General features: G+C 49.3%; 1 protein-coding gene across 1 annotated transcript in view; it reads right to left on the bottom strand.

Moving 5' to 3' along the window:
• The window catches only part of Dysf (dysferlin), a 114,751-nt gene that overhangs the window by 84,355 nt on the left and 7,162 nt on the right, over positions 1–23,234 (bottom strand). The window contains exons 2-4 of the mRNA XM_055596386.1: positions 6,434–6,489; positions 4,569–4,660; positions 4,343–4,430 (exon numbers count right to left, since the gene is read on the bottom strand). Coding sequence (XP_055452361.1) covers positions 4,343–4,430; positions 4,569–4,660; positions 6,434–6,489 — 236 coding nt within the window. The remainder of the gene's footprint in view (positions 1–4,342; positions 4,431–4,568; positions 4,661–6,433; positions 6,490–23,234) is intronic.

Genomic DNA, 23,234 nt, shown 5'->3' with positions numbered 1-23,234 from the left:
GTGTGTGTGTGTGTGTGTGTGTGTGTGTGTGTGTGTGTGTGTGTGTGAAGGCCAGAGGTTGATTTGGGGCACTTTCTTCACTCTCCACCTTATTTTTTTGAGGCGGGTCTCTCCCTGAAGCTGGAGCTTCCTGTCTAGGCTGGATTGGCTGGCCAGTGAGCACCAGAAAGCCCGCTCCGCGGGCCCCAGCACTGCGTTACGATTGTGTGCCGTCGTGGGAGACCTTCTGGGGCTCCGGGGAGCTAAACTCAGGCCCTCGCACTCGTACAGCGTGTGCAGCACTTTGCCAGCCGAGACAGCCCCAGAGCTCAGCTTCCTTTTCTTTCACAAGCTTGTGAGGGTAGTTTACACCCATGAGGGCATTACAGAACGACTGTGCAGAGACCTGTCCCCTCCTGCTGCCTCAAACAGGGGACAGACACAGACTCGGTACAGACACGGAGACCACAGACGTGCTTGCTCTGGTAATTCCCCCACAGAATAGGGTGTTTAGGTAGCTCTTCCCTTTTGAAGATATTTATGAATATGGGCTTAAGTTTAAACTTGGTCTATTACAATTTAATTCTTAATTGCTAGAAGAGCCAAACTAAGATAAATGCTCAGAAAAATGTAAAAGACCACATCAAAGTACCTATGACACAGAAAGTTCTGGTAAGCTGTGACGCCTGGTGAACTGGCTATTCTGGACACAGAAGTTTCAGGAACTGCTTTCCCAGTGCGCTGGCCTGCAGTGACCTGCTCATGAGGAAGCTGGTGAGCCAGGGGTCAATGGAGGGTGCACTCAGCCCCCTCTGGGGAGCCCTGAGCTGTCCCCTGGAGGACCAGCTCGGCCCCTGAACTGACTAAAACTATCAAAACCCGTGTCCAAGTCCCTGCTCTCCTGCCACCTCTGGTATCTCAGACACATCCCAGGGTCCCTCAGACAGTGCTAAAGGCAACAATGAAAACGAAACCTCCATTCCCTCACGGCCTGCAGTACCCAGGCTGTCCACCTTTGCCTCACTAAACCCAACTCCTGTCATCAGAGCAGCTAAACTGCAGAGCACCCAGAAGCCATCTGCCACGGGCCTCGGGAGCCTCTGAAATGTGGCAATACACAAACACCTGCCCTCCAGTCACACACAACCTCGGCAAAGCCTTCGGGAATCTCACCAAGCTAATCCTAGAGCCTCTGTTTCCTCTGTGAGGACAGCAGGAGCATCGGGTAGAGAAAGATCACCTCACAAACCAAGCTTCCACAGGGCCAGAAACCTAGCTAAGCTTCTCTAAGTGGCAACAGGGAGGCTTCTCCATGGCTGCCACTTCAGCCTGGGCCTGACTCCGCAGCGCCCTTCCCAACAACGCTGCAAACGTCACCGCTCTGAATTCCTATGTGGACTCACCGCTCTCCACCCACACACACTGAAACTACCTTCCCTCCAAAGCCTGGCCCTGGCTGAGTGTGGCCCCTCTCCAGAAAGCCTCTCCAGACTGCCCAGTGTCTAGAGTTGCTCCCTCCCTGGACTACCTTCAAGCTCATTGAGTTGCCTGCCTTCCACAAAGGCAGTGAAGTGGTAGTGAAGGCCACAGCTTTATCGTCATCATCACTTACTGTGTGTATGTAAGAAGAAAGATGTCACATGTGCCATGGCTGAGCCCTTACCTGGTAAGCCACCTTAACAGCTGTGAGCCATAGCTCCTTAAACCTTGGGTTAGACACCCTCTCATAGTGTAATGTGGGCATCCCAAAACACTTGGCACTGGTAAATATTTTTAAACCCAGACAGTTGTAGTGAGACACGCCTTTAATTCTGACACTCTGGAGGCAGAGGCAGGCAGATCTGTGTGAGTTCAAGGCTAGCCTGGTCTCCATAGTGAGTTCTAGGACAGCCAGGGCTGTGTAGGGAGAGACCTTATCTCAAAAAAGAAAAGAAAGAAGGAAAGAAGAAGGAAAGGAAGAAAAAGTTTTCTGAGCCCACCTTGATCAAAAACTAACTCGAAACAAAATGGCAGCAGTGCTCACACAGGATCTCTTCAGGCGATGGCTTCACTGCAGCCTCGGTTCTGAGCACGCAACACATGCTCCTAACATTACACACGCCATCGACCCAAGCCAAACCCACAAGCATTGCCTCAAACATCTGGGCTCAGGTTCAAGACCACTGTATGCTGGAGAGCCCAGGGGTTTTGTTTGTCTGTTTTTGAGTGTTGGTACAGAGTTTTCTGGTCTAGTAGAAAACATTATTCCCTACCACTTTCTTACTGTCCCTACTCGGCACAGGCATCCAGAGAAGACTGCTGCGACGTGCTGGGGCCGGTGTTTAGCATCCCAGTGCAGCTCTTCTGGGTTGAACTTTCAAGTACAAAAAGCATGTTCTGAGCAAGGCGGTGGTAGCCCACACCTTTAATCCCAACTCTTGGGAGGCGGAGGCAGGTGGATCTTTTCGGTCAAGGCCAGCCTGGTCTGTAGAGTGAGTTCTAGGACAGCCAGCTCTACTCAGAAAATCCCTGTCTTGATAAACACGTTCTGGGTCGACATACTTCCATTAGCAAGAACAGTTCCCAGAAGCAGCACGACAGAAGCCAAAAAGCAAATTAAGCACCTTTCAGACGCTGCCAGCACTATGGACTTTGACGAACTAGGCATCTGTTTTCTTTTTGGCTGGTGATGTCTACATGTTGAGTTTGACATGGCATTTTCATCATGGAGCCAGTTGTACTGGGGTCCTGTTACAGTAAGTACTGGATCATGTTTAGATTGCATTGTGTTTGCATGTTTTCTTTTAACAGCTGCTGTGTGAGTTGCTGACTTGAATTTCATTTTTAAAATGTTTAATTTTGATTTAAGATTAGGACAGAATTTCCAACAATTTCTAAAACAGCCCTAGCCATCCTTCTGTCATTTAGCACTGTGTACTTCAATGAAATGGTATTCTCAACACTGATGATTCTAAAATCAAAATATTGAACAGCTCTGCCCTTCAGTATCAAATATTCAGCCAAGACTTAATTTAGGTAAAACTAAAGCATGTCCATTTCAGAAGGCAAATTCCCTTTCAATTCTCTTTCATCTTCAATAAATGGTAAAATTATATGTAAAATACATAAAATTAGAAATGTAAAAAGCCAAATTCTTTTTTTATCTCACTGTGTAGCCCTGGCTAGCCTGGAACTTGCTCTGTAGACCAGGCTGGTTTCCAACTCACATTGATTGCCTGCCTCTGCCCCCCAAGTGTTGAGATTAAAGGCATACACCACCATGTCTCGCTAAAGTAAACTTCTTCATGAACTGTTATCAGTAAATATTTAATTTACCCAGTATATATACTTATATGCCCAAAGTCATGTGTAAGCTTCTCAGGTAAACGAGAGTCATGGCTAGAAAAGACAAGACATGCACTGGGCGCCCTCAGGCATGGGCTGGGCAGGGCCCAGCAGCACCACTTCAGAGGCACAGGACAGTGCCCTCTCCTTCCTTAGGGATGCCAGACCATGCCCCCAGGGCCAGCTTGAAGCACAAAGAAACAGTAATGGTTTGGATTCTCTCTCCAAGCTTTTAGCTTCAAACTTTGCAGGTGGCGAAGCCTCCCTGGGTTCCTGACCCCTCCTCCTTCCCCACTCCCCTATTCCAGGCTCGCATAACCAGGACGCCTACCTCAGATACTGACCCAGTTCCCAAACAAAGGCTCCCCTGTGGCCAGGTCTGTGTACAGCCAACCCGAGCTCCTCAGGCCAGATTTCAGTGTACAGCACCGTGTGCTTGAGCCCACCCGGCACAGCTGCCCCCTGTTGTGCCCACCAGGGACCACTGACCCACTAGCCTTACCTATGTCTGTCACCATAGATCCTCCCAGGCTCCGTCTCCTGGCCGCTTACACACGCAGCCAACTGGCCCATCGAGCTTTGGAGGTCTTGCCCAGCACTCTATTTACAAGGTTGACGATTGCCCTTAATAAGGAAGCCACCCACCACATGCCTAGACAGAGCCTGCTTTTGCCAGTAAGACTTTGCTTCTGAGAGTTCTGTACTTGTCAACCCAACCAAAATCCAAACACACACACACAGAGAGAGAGAGAGAGAACAGGCTGCTACCTGTTACCACTGCTCCAACTTCAGCACCACAGTTCTTACCTTAGATTCTGCTTCTTCCATGCAGCCCCCCTAGACTACTCCCTGCTAGCTACAGCTTCTCTTTATGTACCCACCTCCTGAAGAGTGTGTGTAGCTATCTCACCAGCCAGGAAGAGGCAAGGAGCACCCCTTCCCAGAGGGAGGCTAGAGAGAACAGGGAACTTGCTTGTGCCTGCTCCCCAGAGCCTGCACTCCTGTAAAAAACCTGCCGGACACTCGATCCCTAACTCACCTCCCCTCCCCTGCAGCCTGCGCAGCTCTCAGCAGCACTGACAGCCAAGTTCCTAAGGCTACAGCAAGGTTTCACCCCAGCATCCACCCTGGACCAGGCCATGAAAAGCAGTCTTCAGCCAATGTGACATGAAGTACCAGTCCTCAGGAGCTCTAATTTTAAGGTCCAAATTCATCACAACCCACCTGTACCTTCAAGTTCCCATGTCACTCTTGGGCTCACTCACCTGTTTCTCCCCATCGTCTCATGGTCCTTAACCACCACATGAAGTTCTGAGCTCTGGTCTAGAGGGATGCCTTTGAGGTCCCACTCAAAACCCTGGAAGAAGGGAAGAAAGGGCAACTTAGCCTGTGGCCCCAGGGTGCTGAGCAGACATCCAGACAAGCCTGGTTCTAGGGGTGAGTGTGTAGACAGGTGGGTGGGTGGGTGAGTGGGTGGGTGTGTGGATGGATGGATGGAGTGGGTGGATAGATGGATGATGGACTGGCGGACAGACAAACGGATGGACAGACAGATGGACGGGTGGGGAGGTGGATGGAGTTGATGGTGGATGCTGTGTTGGCTAGTTTTATGTCAATTTGACACAAACTAAAGTCATTGGTGAGGAAAGAGCCTCGATTGAGAAAAATGCCTCCATAACATCTGGCTGTAGAAGATCCTTAGGACATTTCCTTAATTTGTGATTGATGGGGGAGGCCAAGTCCATTGTGGGTGGGGGCCTTGGGCTGGTGGTCCTGGGTTCTACAAGACAGCAGGATGAGCAAGCCAAGAGTAGTAAGCCAAAAGCAGCATTCCTCCTTAACGTCTGCATCAGCTCCTCTCTCCCTGCCCTGCCCGAGCTCCTGGCCTGACTCCCCTCGATGATGAACAGGTGTGGAAGTGGAATCCGAATACATCCTTTCCTCTGTAGGTTGCTGTAGGTGTTTCATCACAGCAATGGTACCCTGACCAATACAGATCCATAGATTAGTGAGTGTGGGTGGGTGAATTAATTAGTGGGTGAGTGAGTGAATAGAAGGGTGAAGGAGTGACCACATGGGTGAGATGGAGGGAAGATGTCTGAAGGCTGGATACTTGGATGGGTGGGGGAGTTATTGGACACATGGACAGATGGACACTTAGGTAAAGGGTAGATAGCTAGGTGGGAATGGATGATAGGTAGATGATTGGGTAAGAGAATGGATAGATGGGTGGATGAACAGAAAGATGGATGGTAGATAAGTGGATGATTGATTGTATGGACAGATGAATAGGTTCGTGGGTGGATAGGTGCATGGGTGGGTGGGTGAAAGGGTGCATAGATTAGCAAAAGATAGGTAGGAGTGTGAATGGGTGGCTGCTTGCATGGATAGGTTGGTGGGTTTGTAGATGGGTAGATGTTTGGATGGGTGGGAAGGTATATATGAATAGGTAGATGGGTTGATGGATATATGATGGGTGGATGGATGGATGACAGATGGATATCAGAATTCCAGAGCTTTAGGGGTGATTCCAGAGCTAAAGACAACAACAACAAAAAAAAAAAAAAAAAAAAAAAAGAAGAAGAAGAGGAAGCCACACTACAGTAGCCTCACCTCCCAACTCATCTCAGGACACCAGAACAAAAGCACAAGAGTAAGGAAGCCAGGAGAGCCTTCAGGGTCCTCACACACCCTGTCATATAGTCATCCACAAGCTAGGCCCCCAGCGGGCAGGAAGAGTAAGTAATGAGTTAAGGACAGCCAGTCAGAGGCCCCTTTGCCCTCTTCAAAGCAAGCATGCGGTCTGGGCCCTGACTCTGTTCTCAACTCTGCTTCAGAAGGACCGCATGGAAACCGCATCTACAGAAAGCTGCGTGAGGGGACAGAACAGCTGGAGGACTTAGTTAGTGAGGGAGTGCTGTGGAGATGAGGTAGCTTTAGCCTGTGAGAGGGAGATCAGGCAGGCAAAGCAGACTGGCCAGAGCTGGAAAACAGAAAAACAAAAGAAAACATACCCTGTGGGGCGGGGTCTCAGGGGAGAGCTTTCCCTTCTGGGAAAGCTGCCTCAAGGGTCAGCCCCCTGCCGAGGCAGCGGAGGCAGAGGGGAGGAAGGGAAAAGAAACTGGTGTACCTCATTCCAGACGGGATTCACACTGTTCTTGATGACTTTGGTTCTCTTCTTCACCCCTGTGGGAGACAAAGAACAGAGGAGACACCGTCACACTGGGCCCATCCACCCAATAGGGCTCAGCTGCAGAGACCTGCCTTTGGAGACTCAGCTCCAAAGGAGAGTTCACAAAACCAGCTCAGCCTCTGAACACCACCTAGGAAGGCCCAATGACTCAGACTTGACTCTGGGGGCATTAAACAACAGTGTGACCAGAAGGATGTTTTTTTGAAAGAAAAATGTGCAATTGCCAGGCACGGTACTGTGTGTCTTTAATGGGAAACAGAGACAGGTTGACTCCTGTGCTTTTAAGGACAGCTTGGTATGGAGAGTTCAGAAGAGGAGAAGGAGGGGGAGGAAGCAGTGGAGGAGGAGAAAGAAGAGGTCTGAGCTGACACATGCGCTGCATCATCATGGCCAGTCATTCCTATGCCTTCACTCTCCCAGCTCCTCGGCCCCTCCACTTCCCTGCGCCACTGTTCAGACCTCCCGTGAACACACCTAGGACTGGTGACAGAGCTCAACGGGGGGGGGGGGGGGGAACGCTTAGGGCTCTGGGCTTGGTCCCGAGCACGGCACTAGGTGTGCTGGTCTACTAGGAGATGGAGGCGGGAGGGTCAGCAGTTCAAGGTCATCCTTAGCTACTTAGTGAGCTTGAGGCCAGGCTGAGCTCCCTGGGAGACTGTCTCAAACTAGTTTTTAATGATAAAACTAAAATTAATAAACAAACATGAAGAATCTTCCAAAAAGATTTTTAAGAGCTTTTAAAAGATTTTTCTTTTAAGAACCAGAGCAGGAGTGATTGACAGCTATGAGTCTGGGGACAATGTTCTTGGATTAGATCATAATTGGTGTGTGACATTTAACCCAAAATCACCAAAAGTGTTCCTTTTGTCCTTTTGTGTGACTCTAGGGATTGAAGCCAGGGTTGTATGAATGCTAGGCAAGCACTCTACTGCTGAGCTACAAACTAATCTACATCCCAGCCTATCTTTCTTTCTTTCTCTTTCTTTCCTTCTAGATAAGAGCTCATTCAGTGTCTTCAGTGAATTCCCTCTAGAACTTTAGATCCTCCTGCCTCAGCTTCCCAAATAGCTGGGATTATAGATCTATGCAACCAGGCACACCCTAATTGGTTAAGATGACAGCTTTGGTTGTTTGTGAATTTTACCTGCAGTAAAACAAAGTTTGCCTTTCCCTCTGAGACCTAGAAAGGGTTTATGAGAAACAAGCAGACCCACATAACCCGTATCTCGCTCCTGAAGCTGAAGGAAAGCTGGGTGGCTTCGGGTAGACACCTAGGAGTACTAACACCGTGGTGCCTGAGAGCTGCCTGTTCTGAGCACGGGTGGCAGACACGGCAGCACACAGGGAGTGCGGAGTCCAGAGCTCCGGGTGTCTAAGGATGAATGAGCCTTCAAAGAAAGATGGTGCAGAAGTTGCCCAGGGAGAACTGCCTCTAGAGGTGGACGCTAGAGCATGTGGTCAGACTGGGTTCATAAGAAAACTGGGCCTGGCCTGCAGCCCTGCTCTCTGCGGGGCAGGCAGGTCTGCTCTCCTCTCAGGATGATCCCCAGAAAGAGGCTTCGCTGGGCTGACAGTAGCAGAGAGAGGAGGGTCCCACCAAGATACAGACATCCTCCTGCAAAGACGTCGGGAACTACACAGAAAAGCAGCTATGGGGAGAAGGGCGAGAGGAGCTGGCAAAGCTAGGCACGTTCAGACAGGGGCATGGACAGCCAAACTGCCCCACTTTTCTAGGAGGCATCGGGAACACGCCTTTGTGCACAACAGCGGAAGGGAAGGGGTCAGCCAGCCAAGGAGCCCTCGGCTCAGCCAGCCTCTAACCCTTCCCGCACAACCCACGACGTTCTCTGTTGAGAAGCCACGGTCTCCGGTGGACCGCCTCCCAGAGCTCACGCCCTGCCGTCTCCAGAGCTGAGCTGTGTCTGGGCTTAGCCAGGCTCCTAGCTGTTCAGCCTGCCTGTCTCCCTAGAGATTGTAGAAGAGGGTGAGCCCCCAGCCCCCTCCCTCCTGGTTGTAAATCCCTGAAGATGCACAGAGCACCACCAAACAGTTGCTGTTCACTCTTAGGCTTCTGTCCCTGAACGCCGTTTTCTAAGTTACTGAGGATTCAGAAACTGAAACTGAGGCAGTTAAAATAAAACTTAGTAATCAGTTTAGCTCAGCATGGGTCCCGGAATGCCATTTTCTAAGTTACTGAGGATTTAGAAACTGAAACTGAGGCAGTTAAAAATAATACTTTGTAATCAATTTAGCTGATGGTGACTGTTACCCTAGCTCTCAGGAGGTTGAGGCAGAAAGATCAGGAGTTCCAAACAGCCTCAAAGCAAAACTGGTAATCAATTTTAAATAATAGTAGGGGGCTAGAGGGATGGCTCAGCAGTTAAAAGCATGTACTCTCTTGCAGAGGATGCAGTTCTATTCCCAGCAGCCACCTCAGGCAGCTCACAACCACTTGTAACTCCAGCTCCAGAGGATACAATGCCCCCTTCTGGTCAGTAAGTACAACTACAGTCACATGCATGCACTCCCATACAGATACACACAGAAGAAACAATCCAAATTAATGAAAACAATAAGAATAAAAATTATTATTTAAAATAACGGTGAGAAGCCCAATACATTTTAGTACTAGTGGCATATTTATGAGGAAAATAACTTGTAAAACTGAAAATGTTACTTTTATACTTTTGCAAATCTCTGTAATGTTTGGCTGGGTGTCCTTATCTACTTCTGTGTTTATACATCTATTGATGCTTTGTCTTGATTAATATCTATGAAGAAAATCCAGCCAGACACGTAACTGTAAAGAGGCATGTGTTATAGTGACTTTACAGGTCTTTGATACATACTCAACAGGCAGTAAGTCTTAAATTTCTTGAAAGTTGTGGTATGTATTCTAAAGTGAGGCAAATAAACATTTTTGTTCTGTTACATTAAAATTATTTATTCTATCGTATTCTTTGAAATGACTCTCTTACCTGCTCATGATTCTGTAACATCTACATTTTTAAAATTTGATGCAAAGAGTTAAAAGGATCTCCCAATATAATAATATATTATTATTATATAATAACCCCAACTTACTACTATTACCATCAGTCTCATGAGAAAAAACTACACAGTAGAAAGCTGAGAGAGACAGGTTTTTTTTTTTTGTCTTAATTTTGCTTGAAAAATCAAACTTCACAATTAGCAAAAATGATAAATGTTAGAAATTGTCCATGAATGGAGTAGGCTGGCTTATTCGTTTTTAAAAACAAAATGCCAAAATTCATAGTCTAAACAATCAATTAACCAGTCTTTTCTTCCATTGAAATAGTATCCCCTGAACATAACCTAACCAATGGCTGGTGTAGCTTTTGTCTTAGTCAGGGTTTCTATGTGTATAATAAAGCACCATGACCAAAAGCAATTTGGAGAGGAAGGGTTTATTTCAGTTTGACTCTCAGGTCCCACCCCACCACGGAGGTTAAGTCAGGGCAGGAACTAGGAGTCAGGAAGTCAAGGGGACACCGTGGAGAAGTGTGCTCCCTGGCTTGCTCCACGTGGCTCGTTCAGTCTGCTTCCTGTACAACGCAGGGCCATCTGGCCCCACCATCCTCAGGAGCCAGGCCCTCCCACGGCAACCAGTTATCAAGAAAAGGCACCCTCAGACCTGCCTACACACCAATCTGACGGCAGCACTTTCTTAATTAATATTACCTATTCCAAGCTATGTTCAGGTGTGTGTCAAGTTGACAAAAAACAGCCAGGACAGTTTGTAATAAAAGTGGTCATGCTGTGCGTGGCTTTTCCACAGTCACCATTTTCGGGGTACAAAAAAAATGTTGTAACATATGTCCCACTTCGTATCACAAGACTTGATATTGTGTAAGATTATGAAACATTATTAAAAATGTTGCGTGTAAGATTACATATTGTGGATATTGTGTTCTGCTTTGTCAAGGGCCTCCTTGGGTGAAGCTCAGAGTACAGGGGCGTAAAGAGCACGGCGGCTAAGGCTGGAAAGATGGCACCGTGGCTCAGAGCACTCGCTGCTCCTGCAGAGGACCTGAGTTGGGTTCCCAGCAGCCATGTGGCAGCTCACAACCATTTTAGACTCCAGTCAAAGGGTCCAGCACCCTCTTCTGGCCGCTGCGGCACCGGGCACGTGTGCAGTGTGCACACAGGGCAGATGGTGGCCGTGCAAGCACGCCTTTAATCCCAGCACTTGGGAGGTGGAAGAGGGGGCTCTCTGGTTTGAGGCCAGCCTGGTCTACAGAGTGAGTTCCAGAAGAGCCAGAGAGACACAGAAAAAACCCTGTTTCAAGGCAAAAACAAACAAACAAACCAGCGTCACTTTGCTCTTTGTAAGATCATGAGAATATCTCTACAAAAATTAAGTAGAATAGTATGTATGAGGTACTCAGCTGCCCTCCAGCTTATCAAAGTTGCCTCCTTTCCTCACCCTCCCCACTGCAGCTGTTCTGATGCACCTTCTGAGCCTATGAACTGTCTGGCGGCACCCCCACCCAAACCCCGGTCTCTCCTCGGACAAGCCTCCTGGATGTCCTGTCTGCCTGAGGATGACAGAGATAGCGTTCTCTCTGGGGCTTCCAGGACAGCTGGAACCCCAGCCTAGGACAGCAGCTCATAGTGTGCTTGTCTAGCCATATGCTTTGTGATGAGGTTGTGATATTTTTTGGAGAACAGACACCACACACCTGTCATATTAGCAACCCCAGTTAATAATGAGATATCCTAGCAATAGGGCATTAAGCAAATAGACCCCTTTCCTTCTCAAACAACAGAAGCACTATTTTGGGGGCCTTCCTTACTGGCATGACAAGGAGGTGAATGGAGAGGTCAAAGAAGGCACCATGAAGCCAGAGGCATGCTGGAAAGAACAGCAGTTGTCTTCTCAGAGTTCTCCTGGGCCCGCCCTGGGTACACTGCTATGTCTCTTCTTTGGTTCCATGTTGTTGTGGCTCCCAAGGGCATTGGACACTGGCTTTAGAATCACTTTATTAGGACCCCTGGGGTCTATGAAGATGTTCAAGGGTAAAGCACTTTTTGCACAAGCCTAGAGACCTGCATTTGGATCTCCAACACCCCTGGGGAAAAGCTGGATACAGTGATATCAATGCCATTGCCCCTATCAGGAGATGGACGGTGAGCACAGGAGAATGCCAGAAGCTCACGGGCCCTTAGCCTGGTATGTGCAGCAGTAAACAAGAAGACGGACCCTGTCCCAAACAAGGTGGCAGGCGGGCCCGACACCCGACATCCACAGGCCTGTGACCTCAAAGACCTTAACAGCTTCTGGGCCTCAGCCCCCAGCAGTGCACTGTAGTTTTGATGGGACAGGAGAGGAAGGCTAAGTGTCCACTTCCCCCCCCCCCCCCGTCACAGACCTGCTTCTTGCGGCCTCCACAAGTCAGATGTAACATCCACGCACTGCCCTTCTTGAGTGGTCCACTCGGAAACTCATTTCCTGGTGCTCCCCGCCCACATAATTAGCCATATGCGTGACAGCTCTGGGCTAAGTGCCTTCTGACCACTTTCTGCTTCCTGTATTCCCCGAAGATGAAGAGAGCAGATGACCACAGTGGGATTTTCTGAAAACCTGACTAGGGGGCTGAATTCTGACCCTTCGGGTGAGCTTGGGAGGAGCCACATCCAGGGCTACAGCCCCAAAGAAAAACAAGCAAAACGGAGACACCGAGGCTCAGTGAGAGAGTACTCACCGCACAAGCCTGAGGACGTGAGGTCTAGTCATTGGACACATGGAAAGCCAGGTACGGTAGCTCACACTTGTAAACTTAGTGCTGAGGAGACAGGCAGAATTCCTGGGGGCTTGCTGGCCAGCCCACCTAATGGCATCGGGGAGTCCCAGGTTCTAGTGCAAGAGACCCTGTTTCAAAAGACTGGGTGGACAGTTCCTGAGGAACACACAGAAGGTGACCTAAGACCTACACATGTGTTCATGCGTGTCTGTTTGCGTGTGTTAGTACGAATAATATACATAGCAATGCAGACTTTTTTTTTTTAAGGAAAGAAAATTCCACACAGCTCATCATATAACTTACAGGCACCTAAGTAAGGGAAGGCACCTTGCTAATCTCATGCCTGGTATTGATTCTGGCCTTGGGAGGTATGGCTGTTCGTCTAACAGGAAGGAAGGGAGGAAGGAAGGGAGGAAGGAAGGGAGGGAGGGAGGGAGGGAGGGAATGATTCTGGGTGCAGGGTACCTGGATCAGTCAGGATCACAGATGGTAGTTGTTAGGGGGTTGGGGAGAAAGAAGTGGATGTGTTTCCTGAGTTAGGAACTGTGGGAAGTGTTGTAGAAATGTGGGGACAGGAGCACCAGCACATGGATGGCTTTTCGTTTGGATTTGTCTGTGGGTAGATTTTGCTGTTTGTCTGGAAGGAGGGTACATGCTGAGGAAGACACCCAGGACTGACCACACACTATCCCCCAGAGCCACACTCCAAGACCCATGAATGTACTTAATAACACCACACCAACTTTGAACTCAGAGATCGGCCTGCCTCTGCCTCTGCCTCTTCGTGCTAGGAGTAAGGAATGTGCCACAACACCCTACTCGAATATATTTAATAGCACCAAATTCAACACTTAAAATTGGTAAAAGTGGCCATGTAGTGGCCTTTTAACCCTTTAATCCCAGCACTCCGGGAGGCAGAGGCAGGCAGATCTCTGTGAGTTTGAGGCCAGCCTAGTCTACAAAGCAAGTTCCAGGACAGCCAGGGCTATACAGAGAAACTGTGTCAAAAAAACAAAACAAAACAAAACAGAGAAGTTGGTTAAGATGGTCAATTTAGCCAGGCATGATAACACGCCTACAATCCCAGGATTTAGAAAGAAGAGGTGAAAAGATTGCCGTCCGTTCCGGGCTAGCCTGATGTACAAGCTCTTGTACAGTGAGGCCAGTCGCTACCTCCCAAAAAAGAGGAAGAGATAAATTTACATAGTATGGATCTCATCACAGTCTTTCTGAACTCCTTGGAGAAGATGGTGAGGATGAAGTCTGTAGGCCTGGGGGTAAGTCTCTAGGCTCTTACCTAGAGAACGCCACCTAGAGAGAGAGCAGAGGCCAGCCGGGCAGGCCTCTGTCCGTGAGTCAGGGAGAGTCTAGCTCTTTATATTGACTGCCACCTGACACGCTCTAGAATCATCCTGGCTTCAAATTCCTGGGCACGGCGCCGCTGAGTGTTTTCTACATCAGGCTGGCTGAGGACATACCCTAACTGCCCAGCTGAGGAAACAGGAGGTCGCCAGCTCAACAGCAGCCTCTACATCTTTCTCCACTTCCTCATTTCTAACAGTGTGGCCAGACACTTCAAGGCCCGGTAGCCATGACTCCCCTGCTGTGATGGATTGTAGCCTCAAACTGTAAGCCAAAACTTCCTTAAATTACCAGTTCAGGGAAGGGTCATGGTTGCTTCTGCTCCTGAGCCGGGTGGCAGAACTTTCTGGCTCGGAAGTTACAGAGCTTCTGATACTACAGGAACCTCCTGCTCATCCCACAATCTGCTCAGGGCTTGCTACACACAGGTGATCTCCTCAACCCCATCCCCATTAGTCAAAGAAAACAACGGGATCCAGTGTTTGCAGACCACTCACTACGAAGGAAGAAAGACGGCCTGAACCTGATGAGAAACAGCCCTCTCCTGTCCATGGCCTCAGGCCTAGGCATCCTACATGTCTGCCGCATACCTTAGCAGCAAAACAGCACCCTTCCCACCTTCAATCACCCCTCCTCATGTGTCTGACCCTGGGTGGAATCATAATCTCAGGAAAGAAGTGGCCGGGAGCATACTGGGCGACGGCTACCATGGCCGCCAGGGAGTATACTCAGAGGGAGTGCTCTTCAATGTAAGATGTCCGCTTGGAACTGGAGAAGAGATTCTTATACAAAATTTCCTGTTGCTGCTTCTTTAAGATGGTCTCATATAGTCCAGGCTGGCCTTGAACTCTTGAGCTTCTGCTGACTTTGCCTCCCACTTGCTTGGACTATAAGCAAGCTTCAACACACTGAGCCCCAAAACATGCAGTTTTTGTCAATTACAGAAACAAACAAGGAGCCTATAATCCCAGCTGTCAATATAAACAGCCAGCCTGGTCCACAAAATGAGTCCAGGACAGCCAAGGCTACACAGAGAAACCCTGTCTCTACAAAAAGAAAAGAAAAGAAAAAGAAATGGCTCAGAATTTAAGAATTTGGTTGCTCTTCCGGAGGACATGGGTTCGATTCTCAGCACCCACATGGTGGCTCACAACATCTGTAACTCCAGTTCCAGGGGAACCAGCTCCTACCTCTGATCTCCAGGGACACCAGACACACACAGGATTCACAGACATACTTGCAGGCAAAACACACCTACACATAAACATTTTTTTTAATTAACTGAAACACCTATGACAAAATGTTTCTATTCTTAATATGTAAAGCATACTTGTAACTAACTTAAAAACCAAATACTTCCCACCTCCCAAGAGGCAAATTAAAATGTAACTCAGGAAGAAATACATGCTAATAGTTCATCTTGAAAAAGCATTCACTGCTTTTTAAGACAGGATTTGAGGTAACCCAGGCTGACCTTGAACTCTCTGTGTAGCGAGAATGACTTTGAACTTTTGGTCTTCCTGCCTCTACCTTCAAAACCTGGGATTGTAGGTCTGAAGCACTACTCTTGGCTTTATCCAGTGATGGTCATGGAACCCTGAAGTTCATGCACACTAGGCAAGCACTTCACCACCTAAGTTAGATCCCCTGGAGAAATAAGCCCTCAAACATGGCTGATAGGAGACAGGGATAATACAGACTTTCAGAAGGTTAAGAGGGAAGATACGGCCACAACAATGCTGCTTCTGAAACTCACCCAAAGAAAGTATGTAGGCAAAGAATCAGCCATCGGGACAATCTTCGGGTTGACAGCATAATTTAAGAATTGGTTATAAACTGATGCGGTGGTTTATAATCCCAGCACTTGTGGGGGGGGGGGTTGAGGCAGGTGGAACTCTGTAAGTTCAAGGCCAGCCTGGTCTACAAAGCAAGTCCAGGACATACAGGGCTATTACACAGAGAAACCTTGTCTCAAGAAACCAAAAAAACAAAAACAAAAACAAAAACAAAAAAAAAAAACTGTTTATAAATATTTTAATGTTTTGTTCATAGAACCTGACTAGTTTTATGTCAACCTAACACTAGCTAAAGAGTTGTCTGAAAGGAGGGAGCCTCCCTAAGATCCAGCTGTAGGGCATTTTCTTAATTAGTGATGGATGTGGAAGGGCCCAGCTCAGGGTGGGTGGGGCCAGCTCTGAGCTGGTGGCTCTGGGTTCTATAAGAGAGCAGGCTGAGCAACCAGGGTAAGCAAGCAGCAAGCAGCACTCCTCCAAGGCCTCAGCATCAGCTCCTGCCTCCAGCTCCCTGCCCTGCTTGAGTTCCTGTCCTGACATCCTTCAGTGATGGCTTCGTGTGGAAGTGGAAGCCAAATAACTCCCTTTCACCATGCTTTTTGTCGTGGTGTTTTACCACAGCAATAGAAACCCTAAGACACACCTAAATCCACACCCTTTTTTCTCTCCCTCATTATAAAATAAACAGTGGTCTAAAAAAATAAAATAAGATAAAAATGAACAAACCAGAATAGGACAGAATAAATAGGGAAAAAAGAGCCAAAGAAAACACACAAGAAGCACATATAGATGTAGAGACACCTTTGCACACACAGAGATCCCGTAAAGACACAAAACCAAAAACCAGAATATAACAAAAGACTTGTAAGGAGATAAAGCATTATATATAGGCTATGTATGTGTGTGTGTATATATATATATTAAAGTATTATGAGATAAAAATATTCTTCAAAATACCATCGAGTTTGATTCATGTTGCCCACCCAGAGCTGGGATAAGGCCTGCTCTTAAGTGTGGTTTGTACAGCCAGTGAGACTTCATTAGAGAACTAACTTTTCCTTTGAGAGTGGTTATCAGTTGGAGATAACTTCTAGGTTAGGGATGGGGCATGTGTCCCCTCCCCTTCTCAGCACTGGGATTCCACCAGGCTTAGCCCTGTGCTGTGTATGCTACCTTGGCTTATTTTTGAATATGCCAACTTCGTGGGGTGCTCCAGGGAAAAAGGTAGGGAGTCTGGAGAATTCCAGGGAAGGCAGAGACAGCCAGTCTCTATGCCTGGACGCCATCGCAGAGTCCCGTGGTGGTGTACCCATCACAGCACAGTTTCCGTACCCTGCACTGTTAATATTTGGGGCCACACAAATCCTTGCTGTGAGCTCTGTGAGCCTGCACCATGCGCCACGGGCTGCTGGACAGCATTGCTGGCCTGTGGACACTGCATCCAGTCGCCACCTGCCCCGGAGGGTGCAACGCAAATGCTCCCAGACACTGACACAGGGTCCCAGTGGAACCAAATCGCCTCAGTGGCCTTCCCGCCTTTCCTCCCTGCCAGGTGAGGCGGTTCTCCTTGGGGACAGGAGGTCCTGTAAGACCCCGGGATCCTGCCTGGGGGCAGATGGGAAGCAGGAGGAGAGGGGACCCAGTTAATGATCAAGGGAGGGACAAGTAAGGAAAGCAAGCCCTCCTGGGTTCCTAGCCAGGAATTTCAGCACATAGGGGGTATGCAAATCCAGGAGCATTTGAACTCCAAAGCGCCAGGGGACTGATTTTGTCCTGAGATGCATTTCCAGCATCTGGAGTTGCAATGGGTACATAATATGTGCTCAATAAATATTTGTTCAGTGAACAAAACACATGAACAGAGGGATAGAAATAATTGCATTACAGGATGGAAAACGGTCAGGGCAGAAGAGAGGTGTCAAATGCCATATGAAAGGAAGCTGAAACTGCTCATTCATACAAATGTTGGTCAGACAGGACTATGTGTACCCAGTCCCTCATGGCAGTTTGGGCTAAGTAATTATTCGGTGAAACAAGAACAAAGACATGACCAGCATTAATTAATAGCTGTATCCCGAGGTCCTCAAATGGGGAAGCCAGACAGCTCCGAGTCCAGCCTCCCAGAGCCCAGAATCTATTTTTGGAGGCAGGTCCTGAAATTACATCTGAAGCTGGAATGCCCGGGGAACAACTGCAGGGTGAGGCCAGCCCGGCCCCCGCATCTCAGCGACATGCTGCAAACAGGCACAGCGCGTGGTGTGGGCTGGCTGCTCAGCAAGCAGGTACTGTCTCTCTAGGACTCTCTATGAGCTCTCTGCTTATCAGCCCTGACTGCCTGGTCAGGAATACCCCACTGGGCCTCACCCCAGGGGCCAGGGAGCTTTGCCAACGGGCTTTATTAAAGGTCTTTCCACCATTCTGGTATACCATAGGATGAAGATTTCTGAAACTGGGTGCTTCGTAAATCCTGGGTCTGATTCCCATGGCTACATGTCAGCTCAACCCCAGACGCCATGAGGAATCCCCTGGACAAGAACACTTGTTTTACCCACAGCATTGTCTCCAAAATGGCCTGCATCAAACATATGTTACAAGCCAATTCTTAGCTCACCTCCCAGAAATCCTCAGGTGGTACCCAGAACATTTTCCACATACACTCTACAGGAGACGCTCGGGCACCATGAAGAATGAGGACCATGCCCAGACTGAGGGAAGCTAGGAGCCAGATGTGGAAAGCCGTATCCCGCTCGGCAGAGGATTCCAGTGAACTATCAAGTCAAGCGGTTATTTCCAAGAGTACTGGTACATGAAGCAGGGCTGGGGAGAATGTGCTAGCAGACCAGCAAGGTTCTTCTGCAGCTAGACAGGGCCCGCTGGACACCAGCGGCCTCTTGGGAGCCTTCCTGCAGAAGGTGGTAATGCAGACCCCGGGATAAGTGTCATCTCTGCTGGAGATGTTCCATGCTCTCCCGGCCCTTCTTATCCATGCACATAAACAGCTAGGCTTTGTACAGGTGGGGTGCTGAGACCTGGGAAGGATGGCAGGTGAGTATATCCAGGATACCCGAGTTCAAGCAGGGCCTCGACAGTTCTGCTCACCTACCTGACACAAAGGCGGTGCCCATTCTCAGTGCTGAAAGTTTCACCTGGTGTTTTGTTCTGGTTTGGTTTGGGCTAGGGATGAGGGGCTTATTCATGCATGTTGGGAAAATGTTCTACCAGTGTCCTGGTATCCTGATAAAGGAAAATGTTGCCTAGCAAGCATGAGGACCAAAGTTTGATGTTAAAATAAACAAACAGAGCCCAGGTGTGGTGGCATATATTTGTAAGCCCAGCAATGAGGGGAGGCAGAGACAGGTAAAATGCTAGGGCTCACTTGCTAGCCAATTCCATTGACCTGGCAAATTCTAAGCCAGTAAGAGATCAAGCCTCAAAAAAAAAAAAAAAAAAAAAAAAAAAAAAAAAAAAAAAAAAAAAAAGAAAAGAAAGAAAGAAAAAAGAATTGAAAAGCAAAAGGGTGAATAGCACCTTCAATCAGAGGTCATCCCCTAGTCTCCCATACATGTATGTACACATATGTATACACACACACACACACACTGCACAAAGAAAGTGCTCTACCACTGAGCTACACCCAACTGCAGCAACACTTTCTATACAGTGAAATTCTAGGCAACACCTGCGAGATGGAGAAAGAAGGAAGAGCCCTGTCATAAAGTTGCCTTACCTCAAGAACACCCTGGCAAAGTCACCCAGCAACGGAAACAGCAGCATCGCATAAAATGTTTCACAGCACACTTTGCAAAAGAACAAGCATGCCGGCCACCCATAACCAAGAACAGTAACAATCTAGAGCTCAGTTTGCTCACCGCGTTCACCTCTCACTATTATTTGAAGGGGTGGGGGCTGCTTGTGGAGTGGACCCTGTGTCCCCACTGATGTCACAAAAATTAACACTTTGTGACAAGCCCTGCCTCACCTTCCCCACATGTGGCTGTCTTTCTGCACGTTTTCAATCCCAGAGCCCAGCGCATTAGCTCCTGGTGAGAGGAAGCCCTCTCTCCTCTCCTTATTTATCTTTCTCTGCAGAACTAGGGTCCTGACTCACCACTATTGTTCCTTCTCTCGATTTTGACAGGTCCTTCCTCTTCCCTTTCCCCTCCTGAGACACCCTTCCCTTGGGAATCTGCCTGAAGCCATGCTAAAGGGGCCTGACAGTGGAGGAAAGTGCAGTCTCAACAGAGAAGCCCTTTCTAGTCTAAGCAGCACATAGCGAGGCTCAGCTTCTTGAGTTTGGAAAACACCCGAGACACCCGTCAGACTTTGTGGGTTCCTTTTCCTTCTGGTTGAGATCTGGCCATTCAAATGAGCCGTGTCCAGCCACGATGCATGGATAGATGGGTGGACATAACTTTCAAAGAGCACTGTGAAAACGCTCACAAACCGGTCCTGTGGCCCGATTACACCTCCACCGTCCATGTCCGTCTTGCGACCCACCCCGTGCCCATGACCGGGAAGACCAGCCTTTACCTTCTGGGTGCCGTCTTAGGAAACTAAAAACTACGGGCCTAGCAGAGTACTTCCAGTCTCCCTAAGCGCTGTGATGTCGGGTTTCCTGGCTGTCAGCCCCAGAGCGTGATTGCTGGTCTGAGCTGGTTCCATCGACACCGAAGCTGGATGCAGAGAAACGGATGGTGCCCAAGGGTGGATGAAGTGGCCTCAGGGCTCTCACCTCGGAAAATCAGGCTAGCAACAGGGTCGCTGCGCCGGTCCTTCTTCACATTGGGGAGGTTGCTGGCCCTTGCCAGCAGGCAGCAGAGCATGGCTCTGCAGCCCAGGCGCGCGGGGCAGAGGGGGAGTACGAGCTCGGGAAAGGGCCACTACCACCCAGCCAGCGTTCAGTCCGGGATGGCTACGCCGAGAGAGCGGTTGACTCGCGGAGGCTTGGTCAGCCAAGAATGCGAGGTTGCGCATGGGACAAGGTACACCCACGGGGCGGATCCTCCCTTCCAGCCCAGCCTGGGTCCGCCCTCGGGGCGGTGGCCGGGGAGGAGCAAGAGCCGGTGCCTTGTTCTGAGCGTCTCCCGCGAAGGAAACGCTGCTGCGGGGCGCTGGACGAGTTGCACGCAAGGACAGAGCAGACGGGCACCCCGGGCTCAGAGAGACTTGAGTTGAGCGCGGAAGGAGAGCGCACCATCCGTCCGGGGCACCGCGGCTCCGCGCTGCTCCCGCCGCGTGCATCTTTTGGTGACGCCTATAATGCTTGAGGTCTAGACTCAAATCATTCCGCGTTCCCAGTCTCTGCTCATTCGAGATCTCCGGCAACTCTCGCCTGCGACAATCTCTGCACTCCTCACCCTCCACGGTGGGAAAGTTGTTTGAGTCATGAGCCTTAAGTCACCCTGATCCTTAGAAAGCCGCGTGTTGTCCGTCCCTTAACGGCTCACGAAGCGCCTCCCCACAGGGCCTTCGCTTCTCTTTTCCCCCAAGCTCCAGCAGGTAGCTGGGGGAAAGACACGGCCCATACCCGCTTCATTTTGAGGCGCACCGCCCTTTCCTAGGAGAAATCCCATTCTCTTTGAAAGGGCCTCCAAACTTTCTGTCTCCTCTGCTCTCTTGAGCCACCCAGACATGCTTCCAAATCTTACCACACTACCAAAACACAGACCCTATGGGCTTTGCTTGAAAATATGACCAAAAGAAGAGGAGGGGGGAGGGGAAATCTGTTTTCTTAGTTATTTATGGAGCAGGTTCTCCATAAGTAATTATTTTTAAAAGAATGGTTTAGGGCCAGGCTGTTCTGGTGCACGCTTTTAATCTCAGCATTTAGGAGGCAGAGACTGGTGAATTGCTATAAGTTCAAGACCAGCCTGGTCTACAGAGCAAGTTCCAGGATAGCCAAAGGTACACAGAGAAACCCTGTCTCGAAGAAGAAAGAAAGAAAAGAGAGAAAGAAAGAAAGAAAAAAGAAAGGAAGGAAGGAAGGAAAAGAAAAGAAAGAAAGAAAAATTATTTAAAGCAGACCCAGATCCCATCCCTTCTCAGCTTCTCCTCACCACCCTGGCTCAAGCCACTGCTTGTTCTGCCTGAGCTACAGTGCCAGGCTGAGCCACATGGCACACTCCCCTCAAGACTCCCTGTCATGCTTGCTTTTCAGCACCAATCACTAGGTAATGTCTGCATCTTGTTTCTTTTCCACTTTTCCCATTCGACTATTGGATGGGCTCTAAGAAATCAGGGGAGTTTTAGTTCACTATTGTAGCCTTCTTAGCACCTAAAGCAGGCTTCTGCCCATGGTGGGCTCTCTATAAATGTCTTCTGAACAGTCCACTAGGAGGACACTGAAGCCCACACTCCTCATTCACCACCTCTAGCTGCTGAGGCTCCCCGTCAGGGAATGTGGACAGCAGATGACAGCAGCTAAGCCTTAGGCACTGTGGGACAGGCTCTCAGGAAGAGGACAGCCCCTAAAAGGGCCAGCAATTCCCACAGGGGCATGATGGAGGAAGGGGAAGGAGGAGAGTTGGAGGCTGTCCCCTCTCAGAATCTTCTCTGACTGCAGGGATCCTCTCTTACTCTCCCTGACTCTACTCCTCCCCCTTGGTTACCGCTTCTCTCCTAGCAGAACCTGGCTGATTTGATGGCCACCTTTGGCTCCATGCTGGACCCTGGTCTATCTCCTGCCAATGGCAGAGTTGTCATGGGTCTGCCTCCTCAGCTGTTCTTGTGAGGGCACAGGCTTACATGTCCTGAACCTAGAAACCCAAACTCCCACTCGCTTCCTGCAAGTAATGTGGCATAGGGCCACATCGCCAGGGAGACCCAAATCTCCAGGTAGCACGGCAGCAAGGCGAGAAAGCAGCGACTCTGCCTGCTAATGCCGTGGGGCTGTGCAGCGCAGGCACAGATCCAGGACTCCTCCTGTCTCTACTCTCAGGTGAGTGGCTAACCACGTTAGAACTGTTATTGAAGTCTACCTGAGCCAAGAATGCCAGTTCATTGTCGTTTAGGTCATCCTTCCGAGTGCTCATAATGGCGGCACCACTCCAGGGTCCACAGGCCCTGATGCCTTCTTCTGATATCCGCTTCTGCGTGCTGACTGATGGCAGCTCCTCACACGTCATGGTCACCCAGCCACATATGGTCCATTACCCACACTGTAGTCTTGAGATCTTGAGGCATAGTTGGATCACCGCCCTGATGAAGATCTCTCAAGGGCCTCCTGTTCTGTTGGGATGAAGCCTGAATTCCTTTTCTCATACCAGAGGTTCAGGCCACTCAGGCCCTTGACCCCAGAGTTCCAGTTCCAGAGAGTTATCAGTTTCTTGAATGCACCAAGGTGTCCTGTAGCTTGGAAGTGTGCTGCTGCTGCTCTCCCTCTGCAGCACCACCTCCACCCACCCATAGGCTCTCAGTTCAGGCATCAGTCCCCAGGGCAGAAGTCCCTGACCTAGGTTGGGTCACTCTGCTAAGTAACCACTTCAGCAGAGACATTGCTCCTTCGTGCTCATGGTGATTGTAAGGAAGGCCTGTCTGCAAAACTGCTTGTTCATTGTCAGGGACCAGGGCTGGCTCGGTGCCCTGCTGTTCCCAGCGTGTAGGTCAGGGCTGGAGTTGAAGCAGTGGACATTATACAGGGCTCCCAGAATGGGCTCCACTTCCTGAGGCGGACAGAGAGGACAGCATTGCCCCCTAGGGGAAATTTTAGATATTGTGAGCATTTTTTTAAGACTCCTAGCTTTGCCTGGACTCCCTCTGCAAGCCCAACTCCACACACACACACACACACACACACACACACACACACACACACACACA

This window comes from Psammomys obesus, unplaced genomic scaffold, assembly GCF_907164565.1.
Source record: "Psammomys obesus unplaced genomic scaffold, mPsaObe1.curated_primary_1811, whole genome shotgun sequence".
In the NCBI taxonomy this organism is placed as follows: domain Eukaryota; kingdom Metazoa; phylum Chordata; class Mammalia; order Rodentia; family Muridae; genus Psammomys; species Psammomys obesus.
Note: the sequence above shows the minus strand (reverse complement) of the source record. Positions and strands in the feature narration are given on the sequence as shown.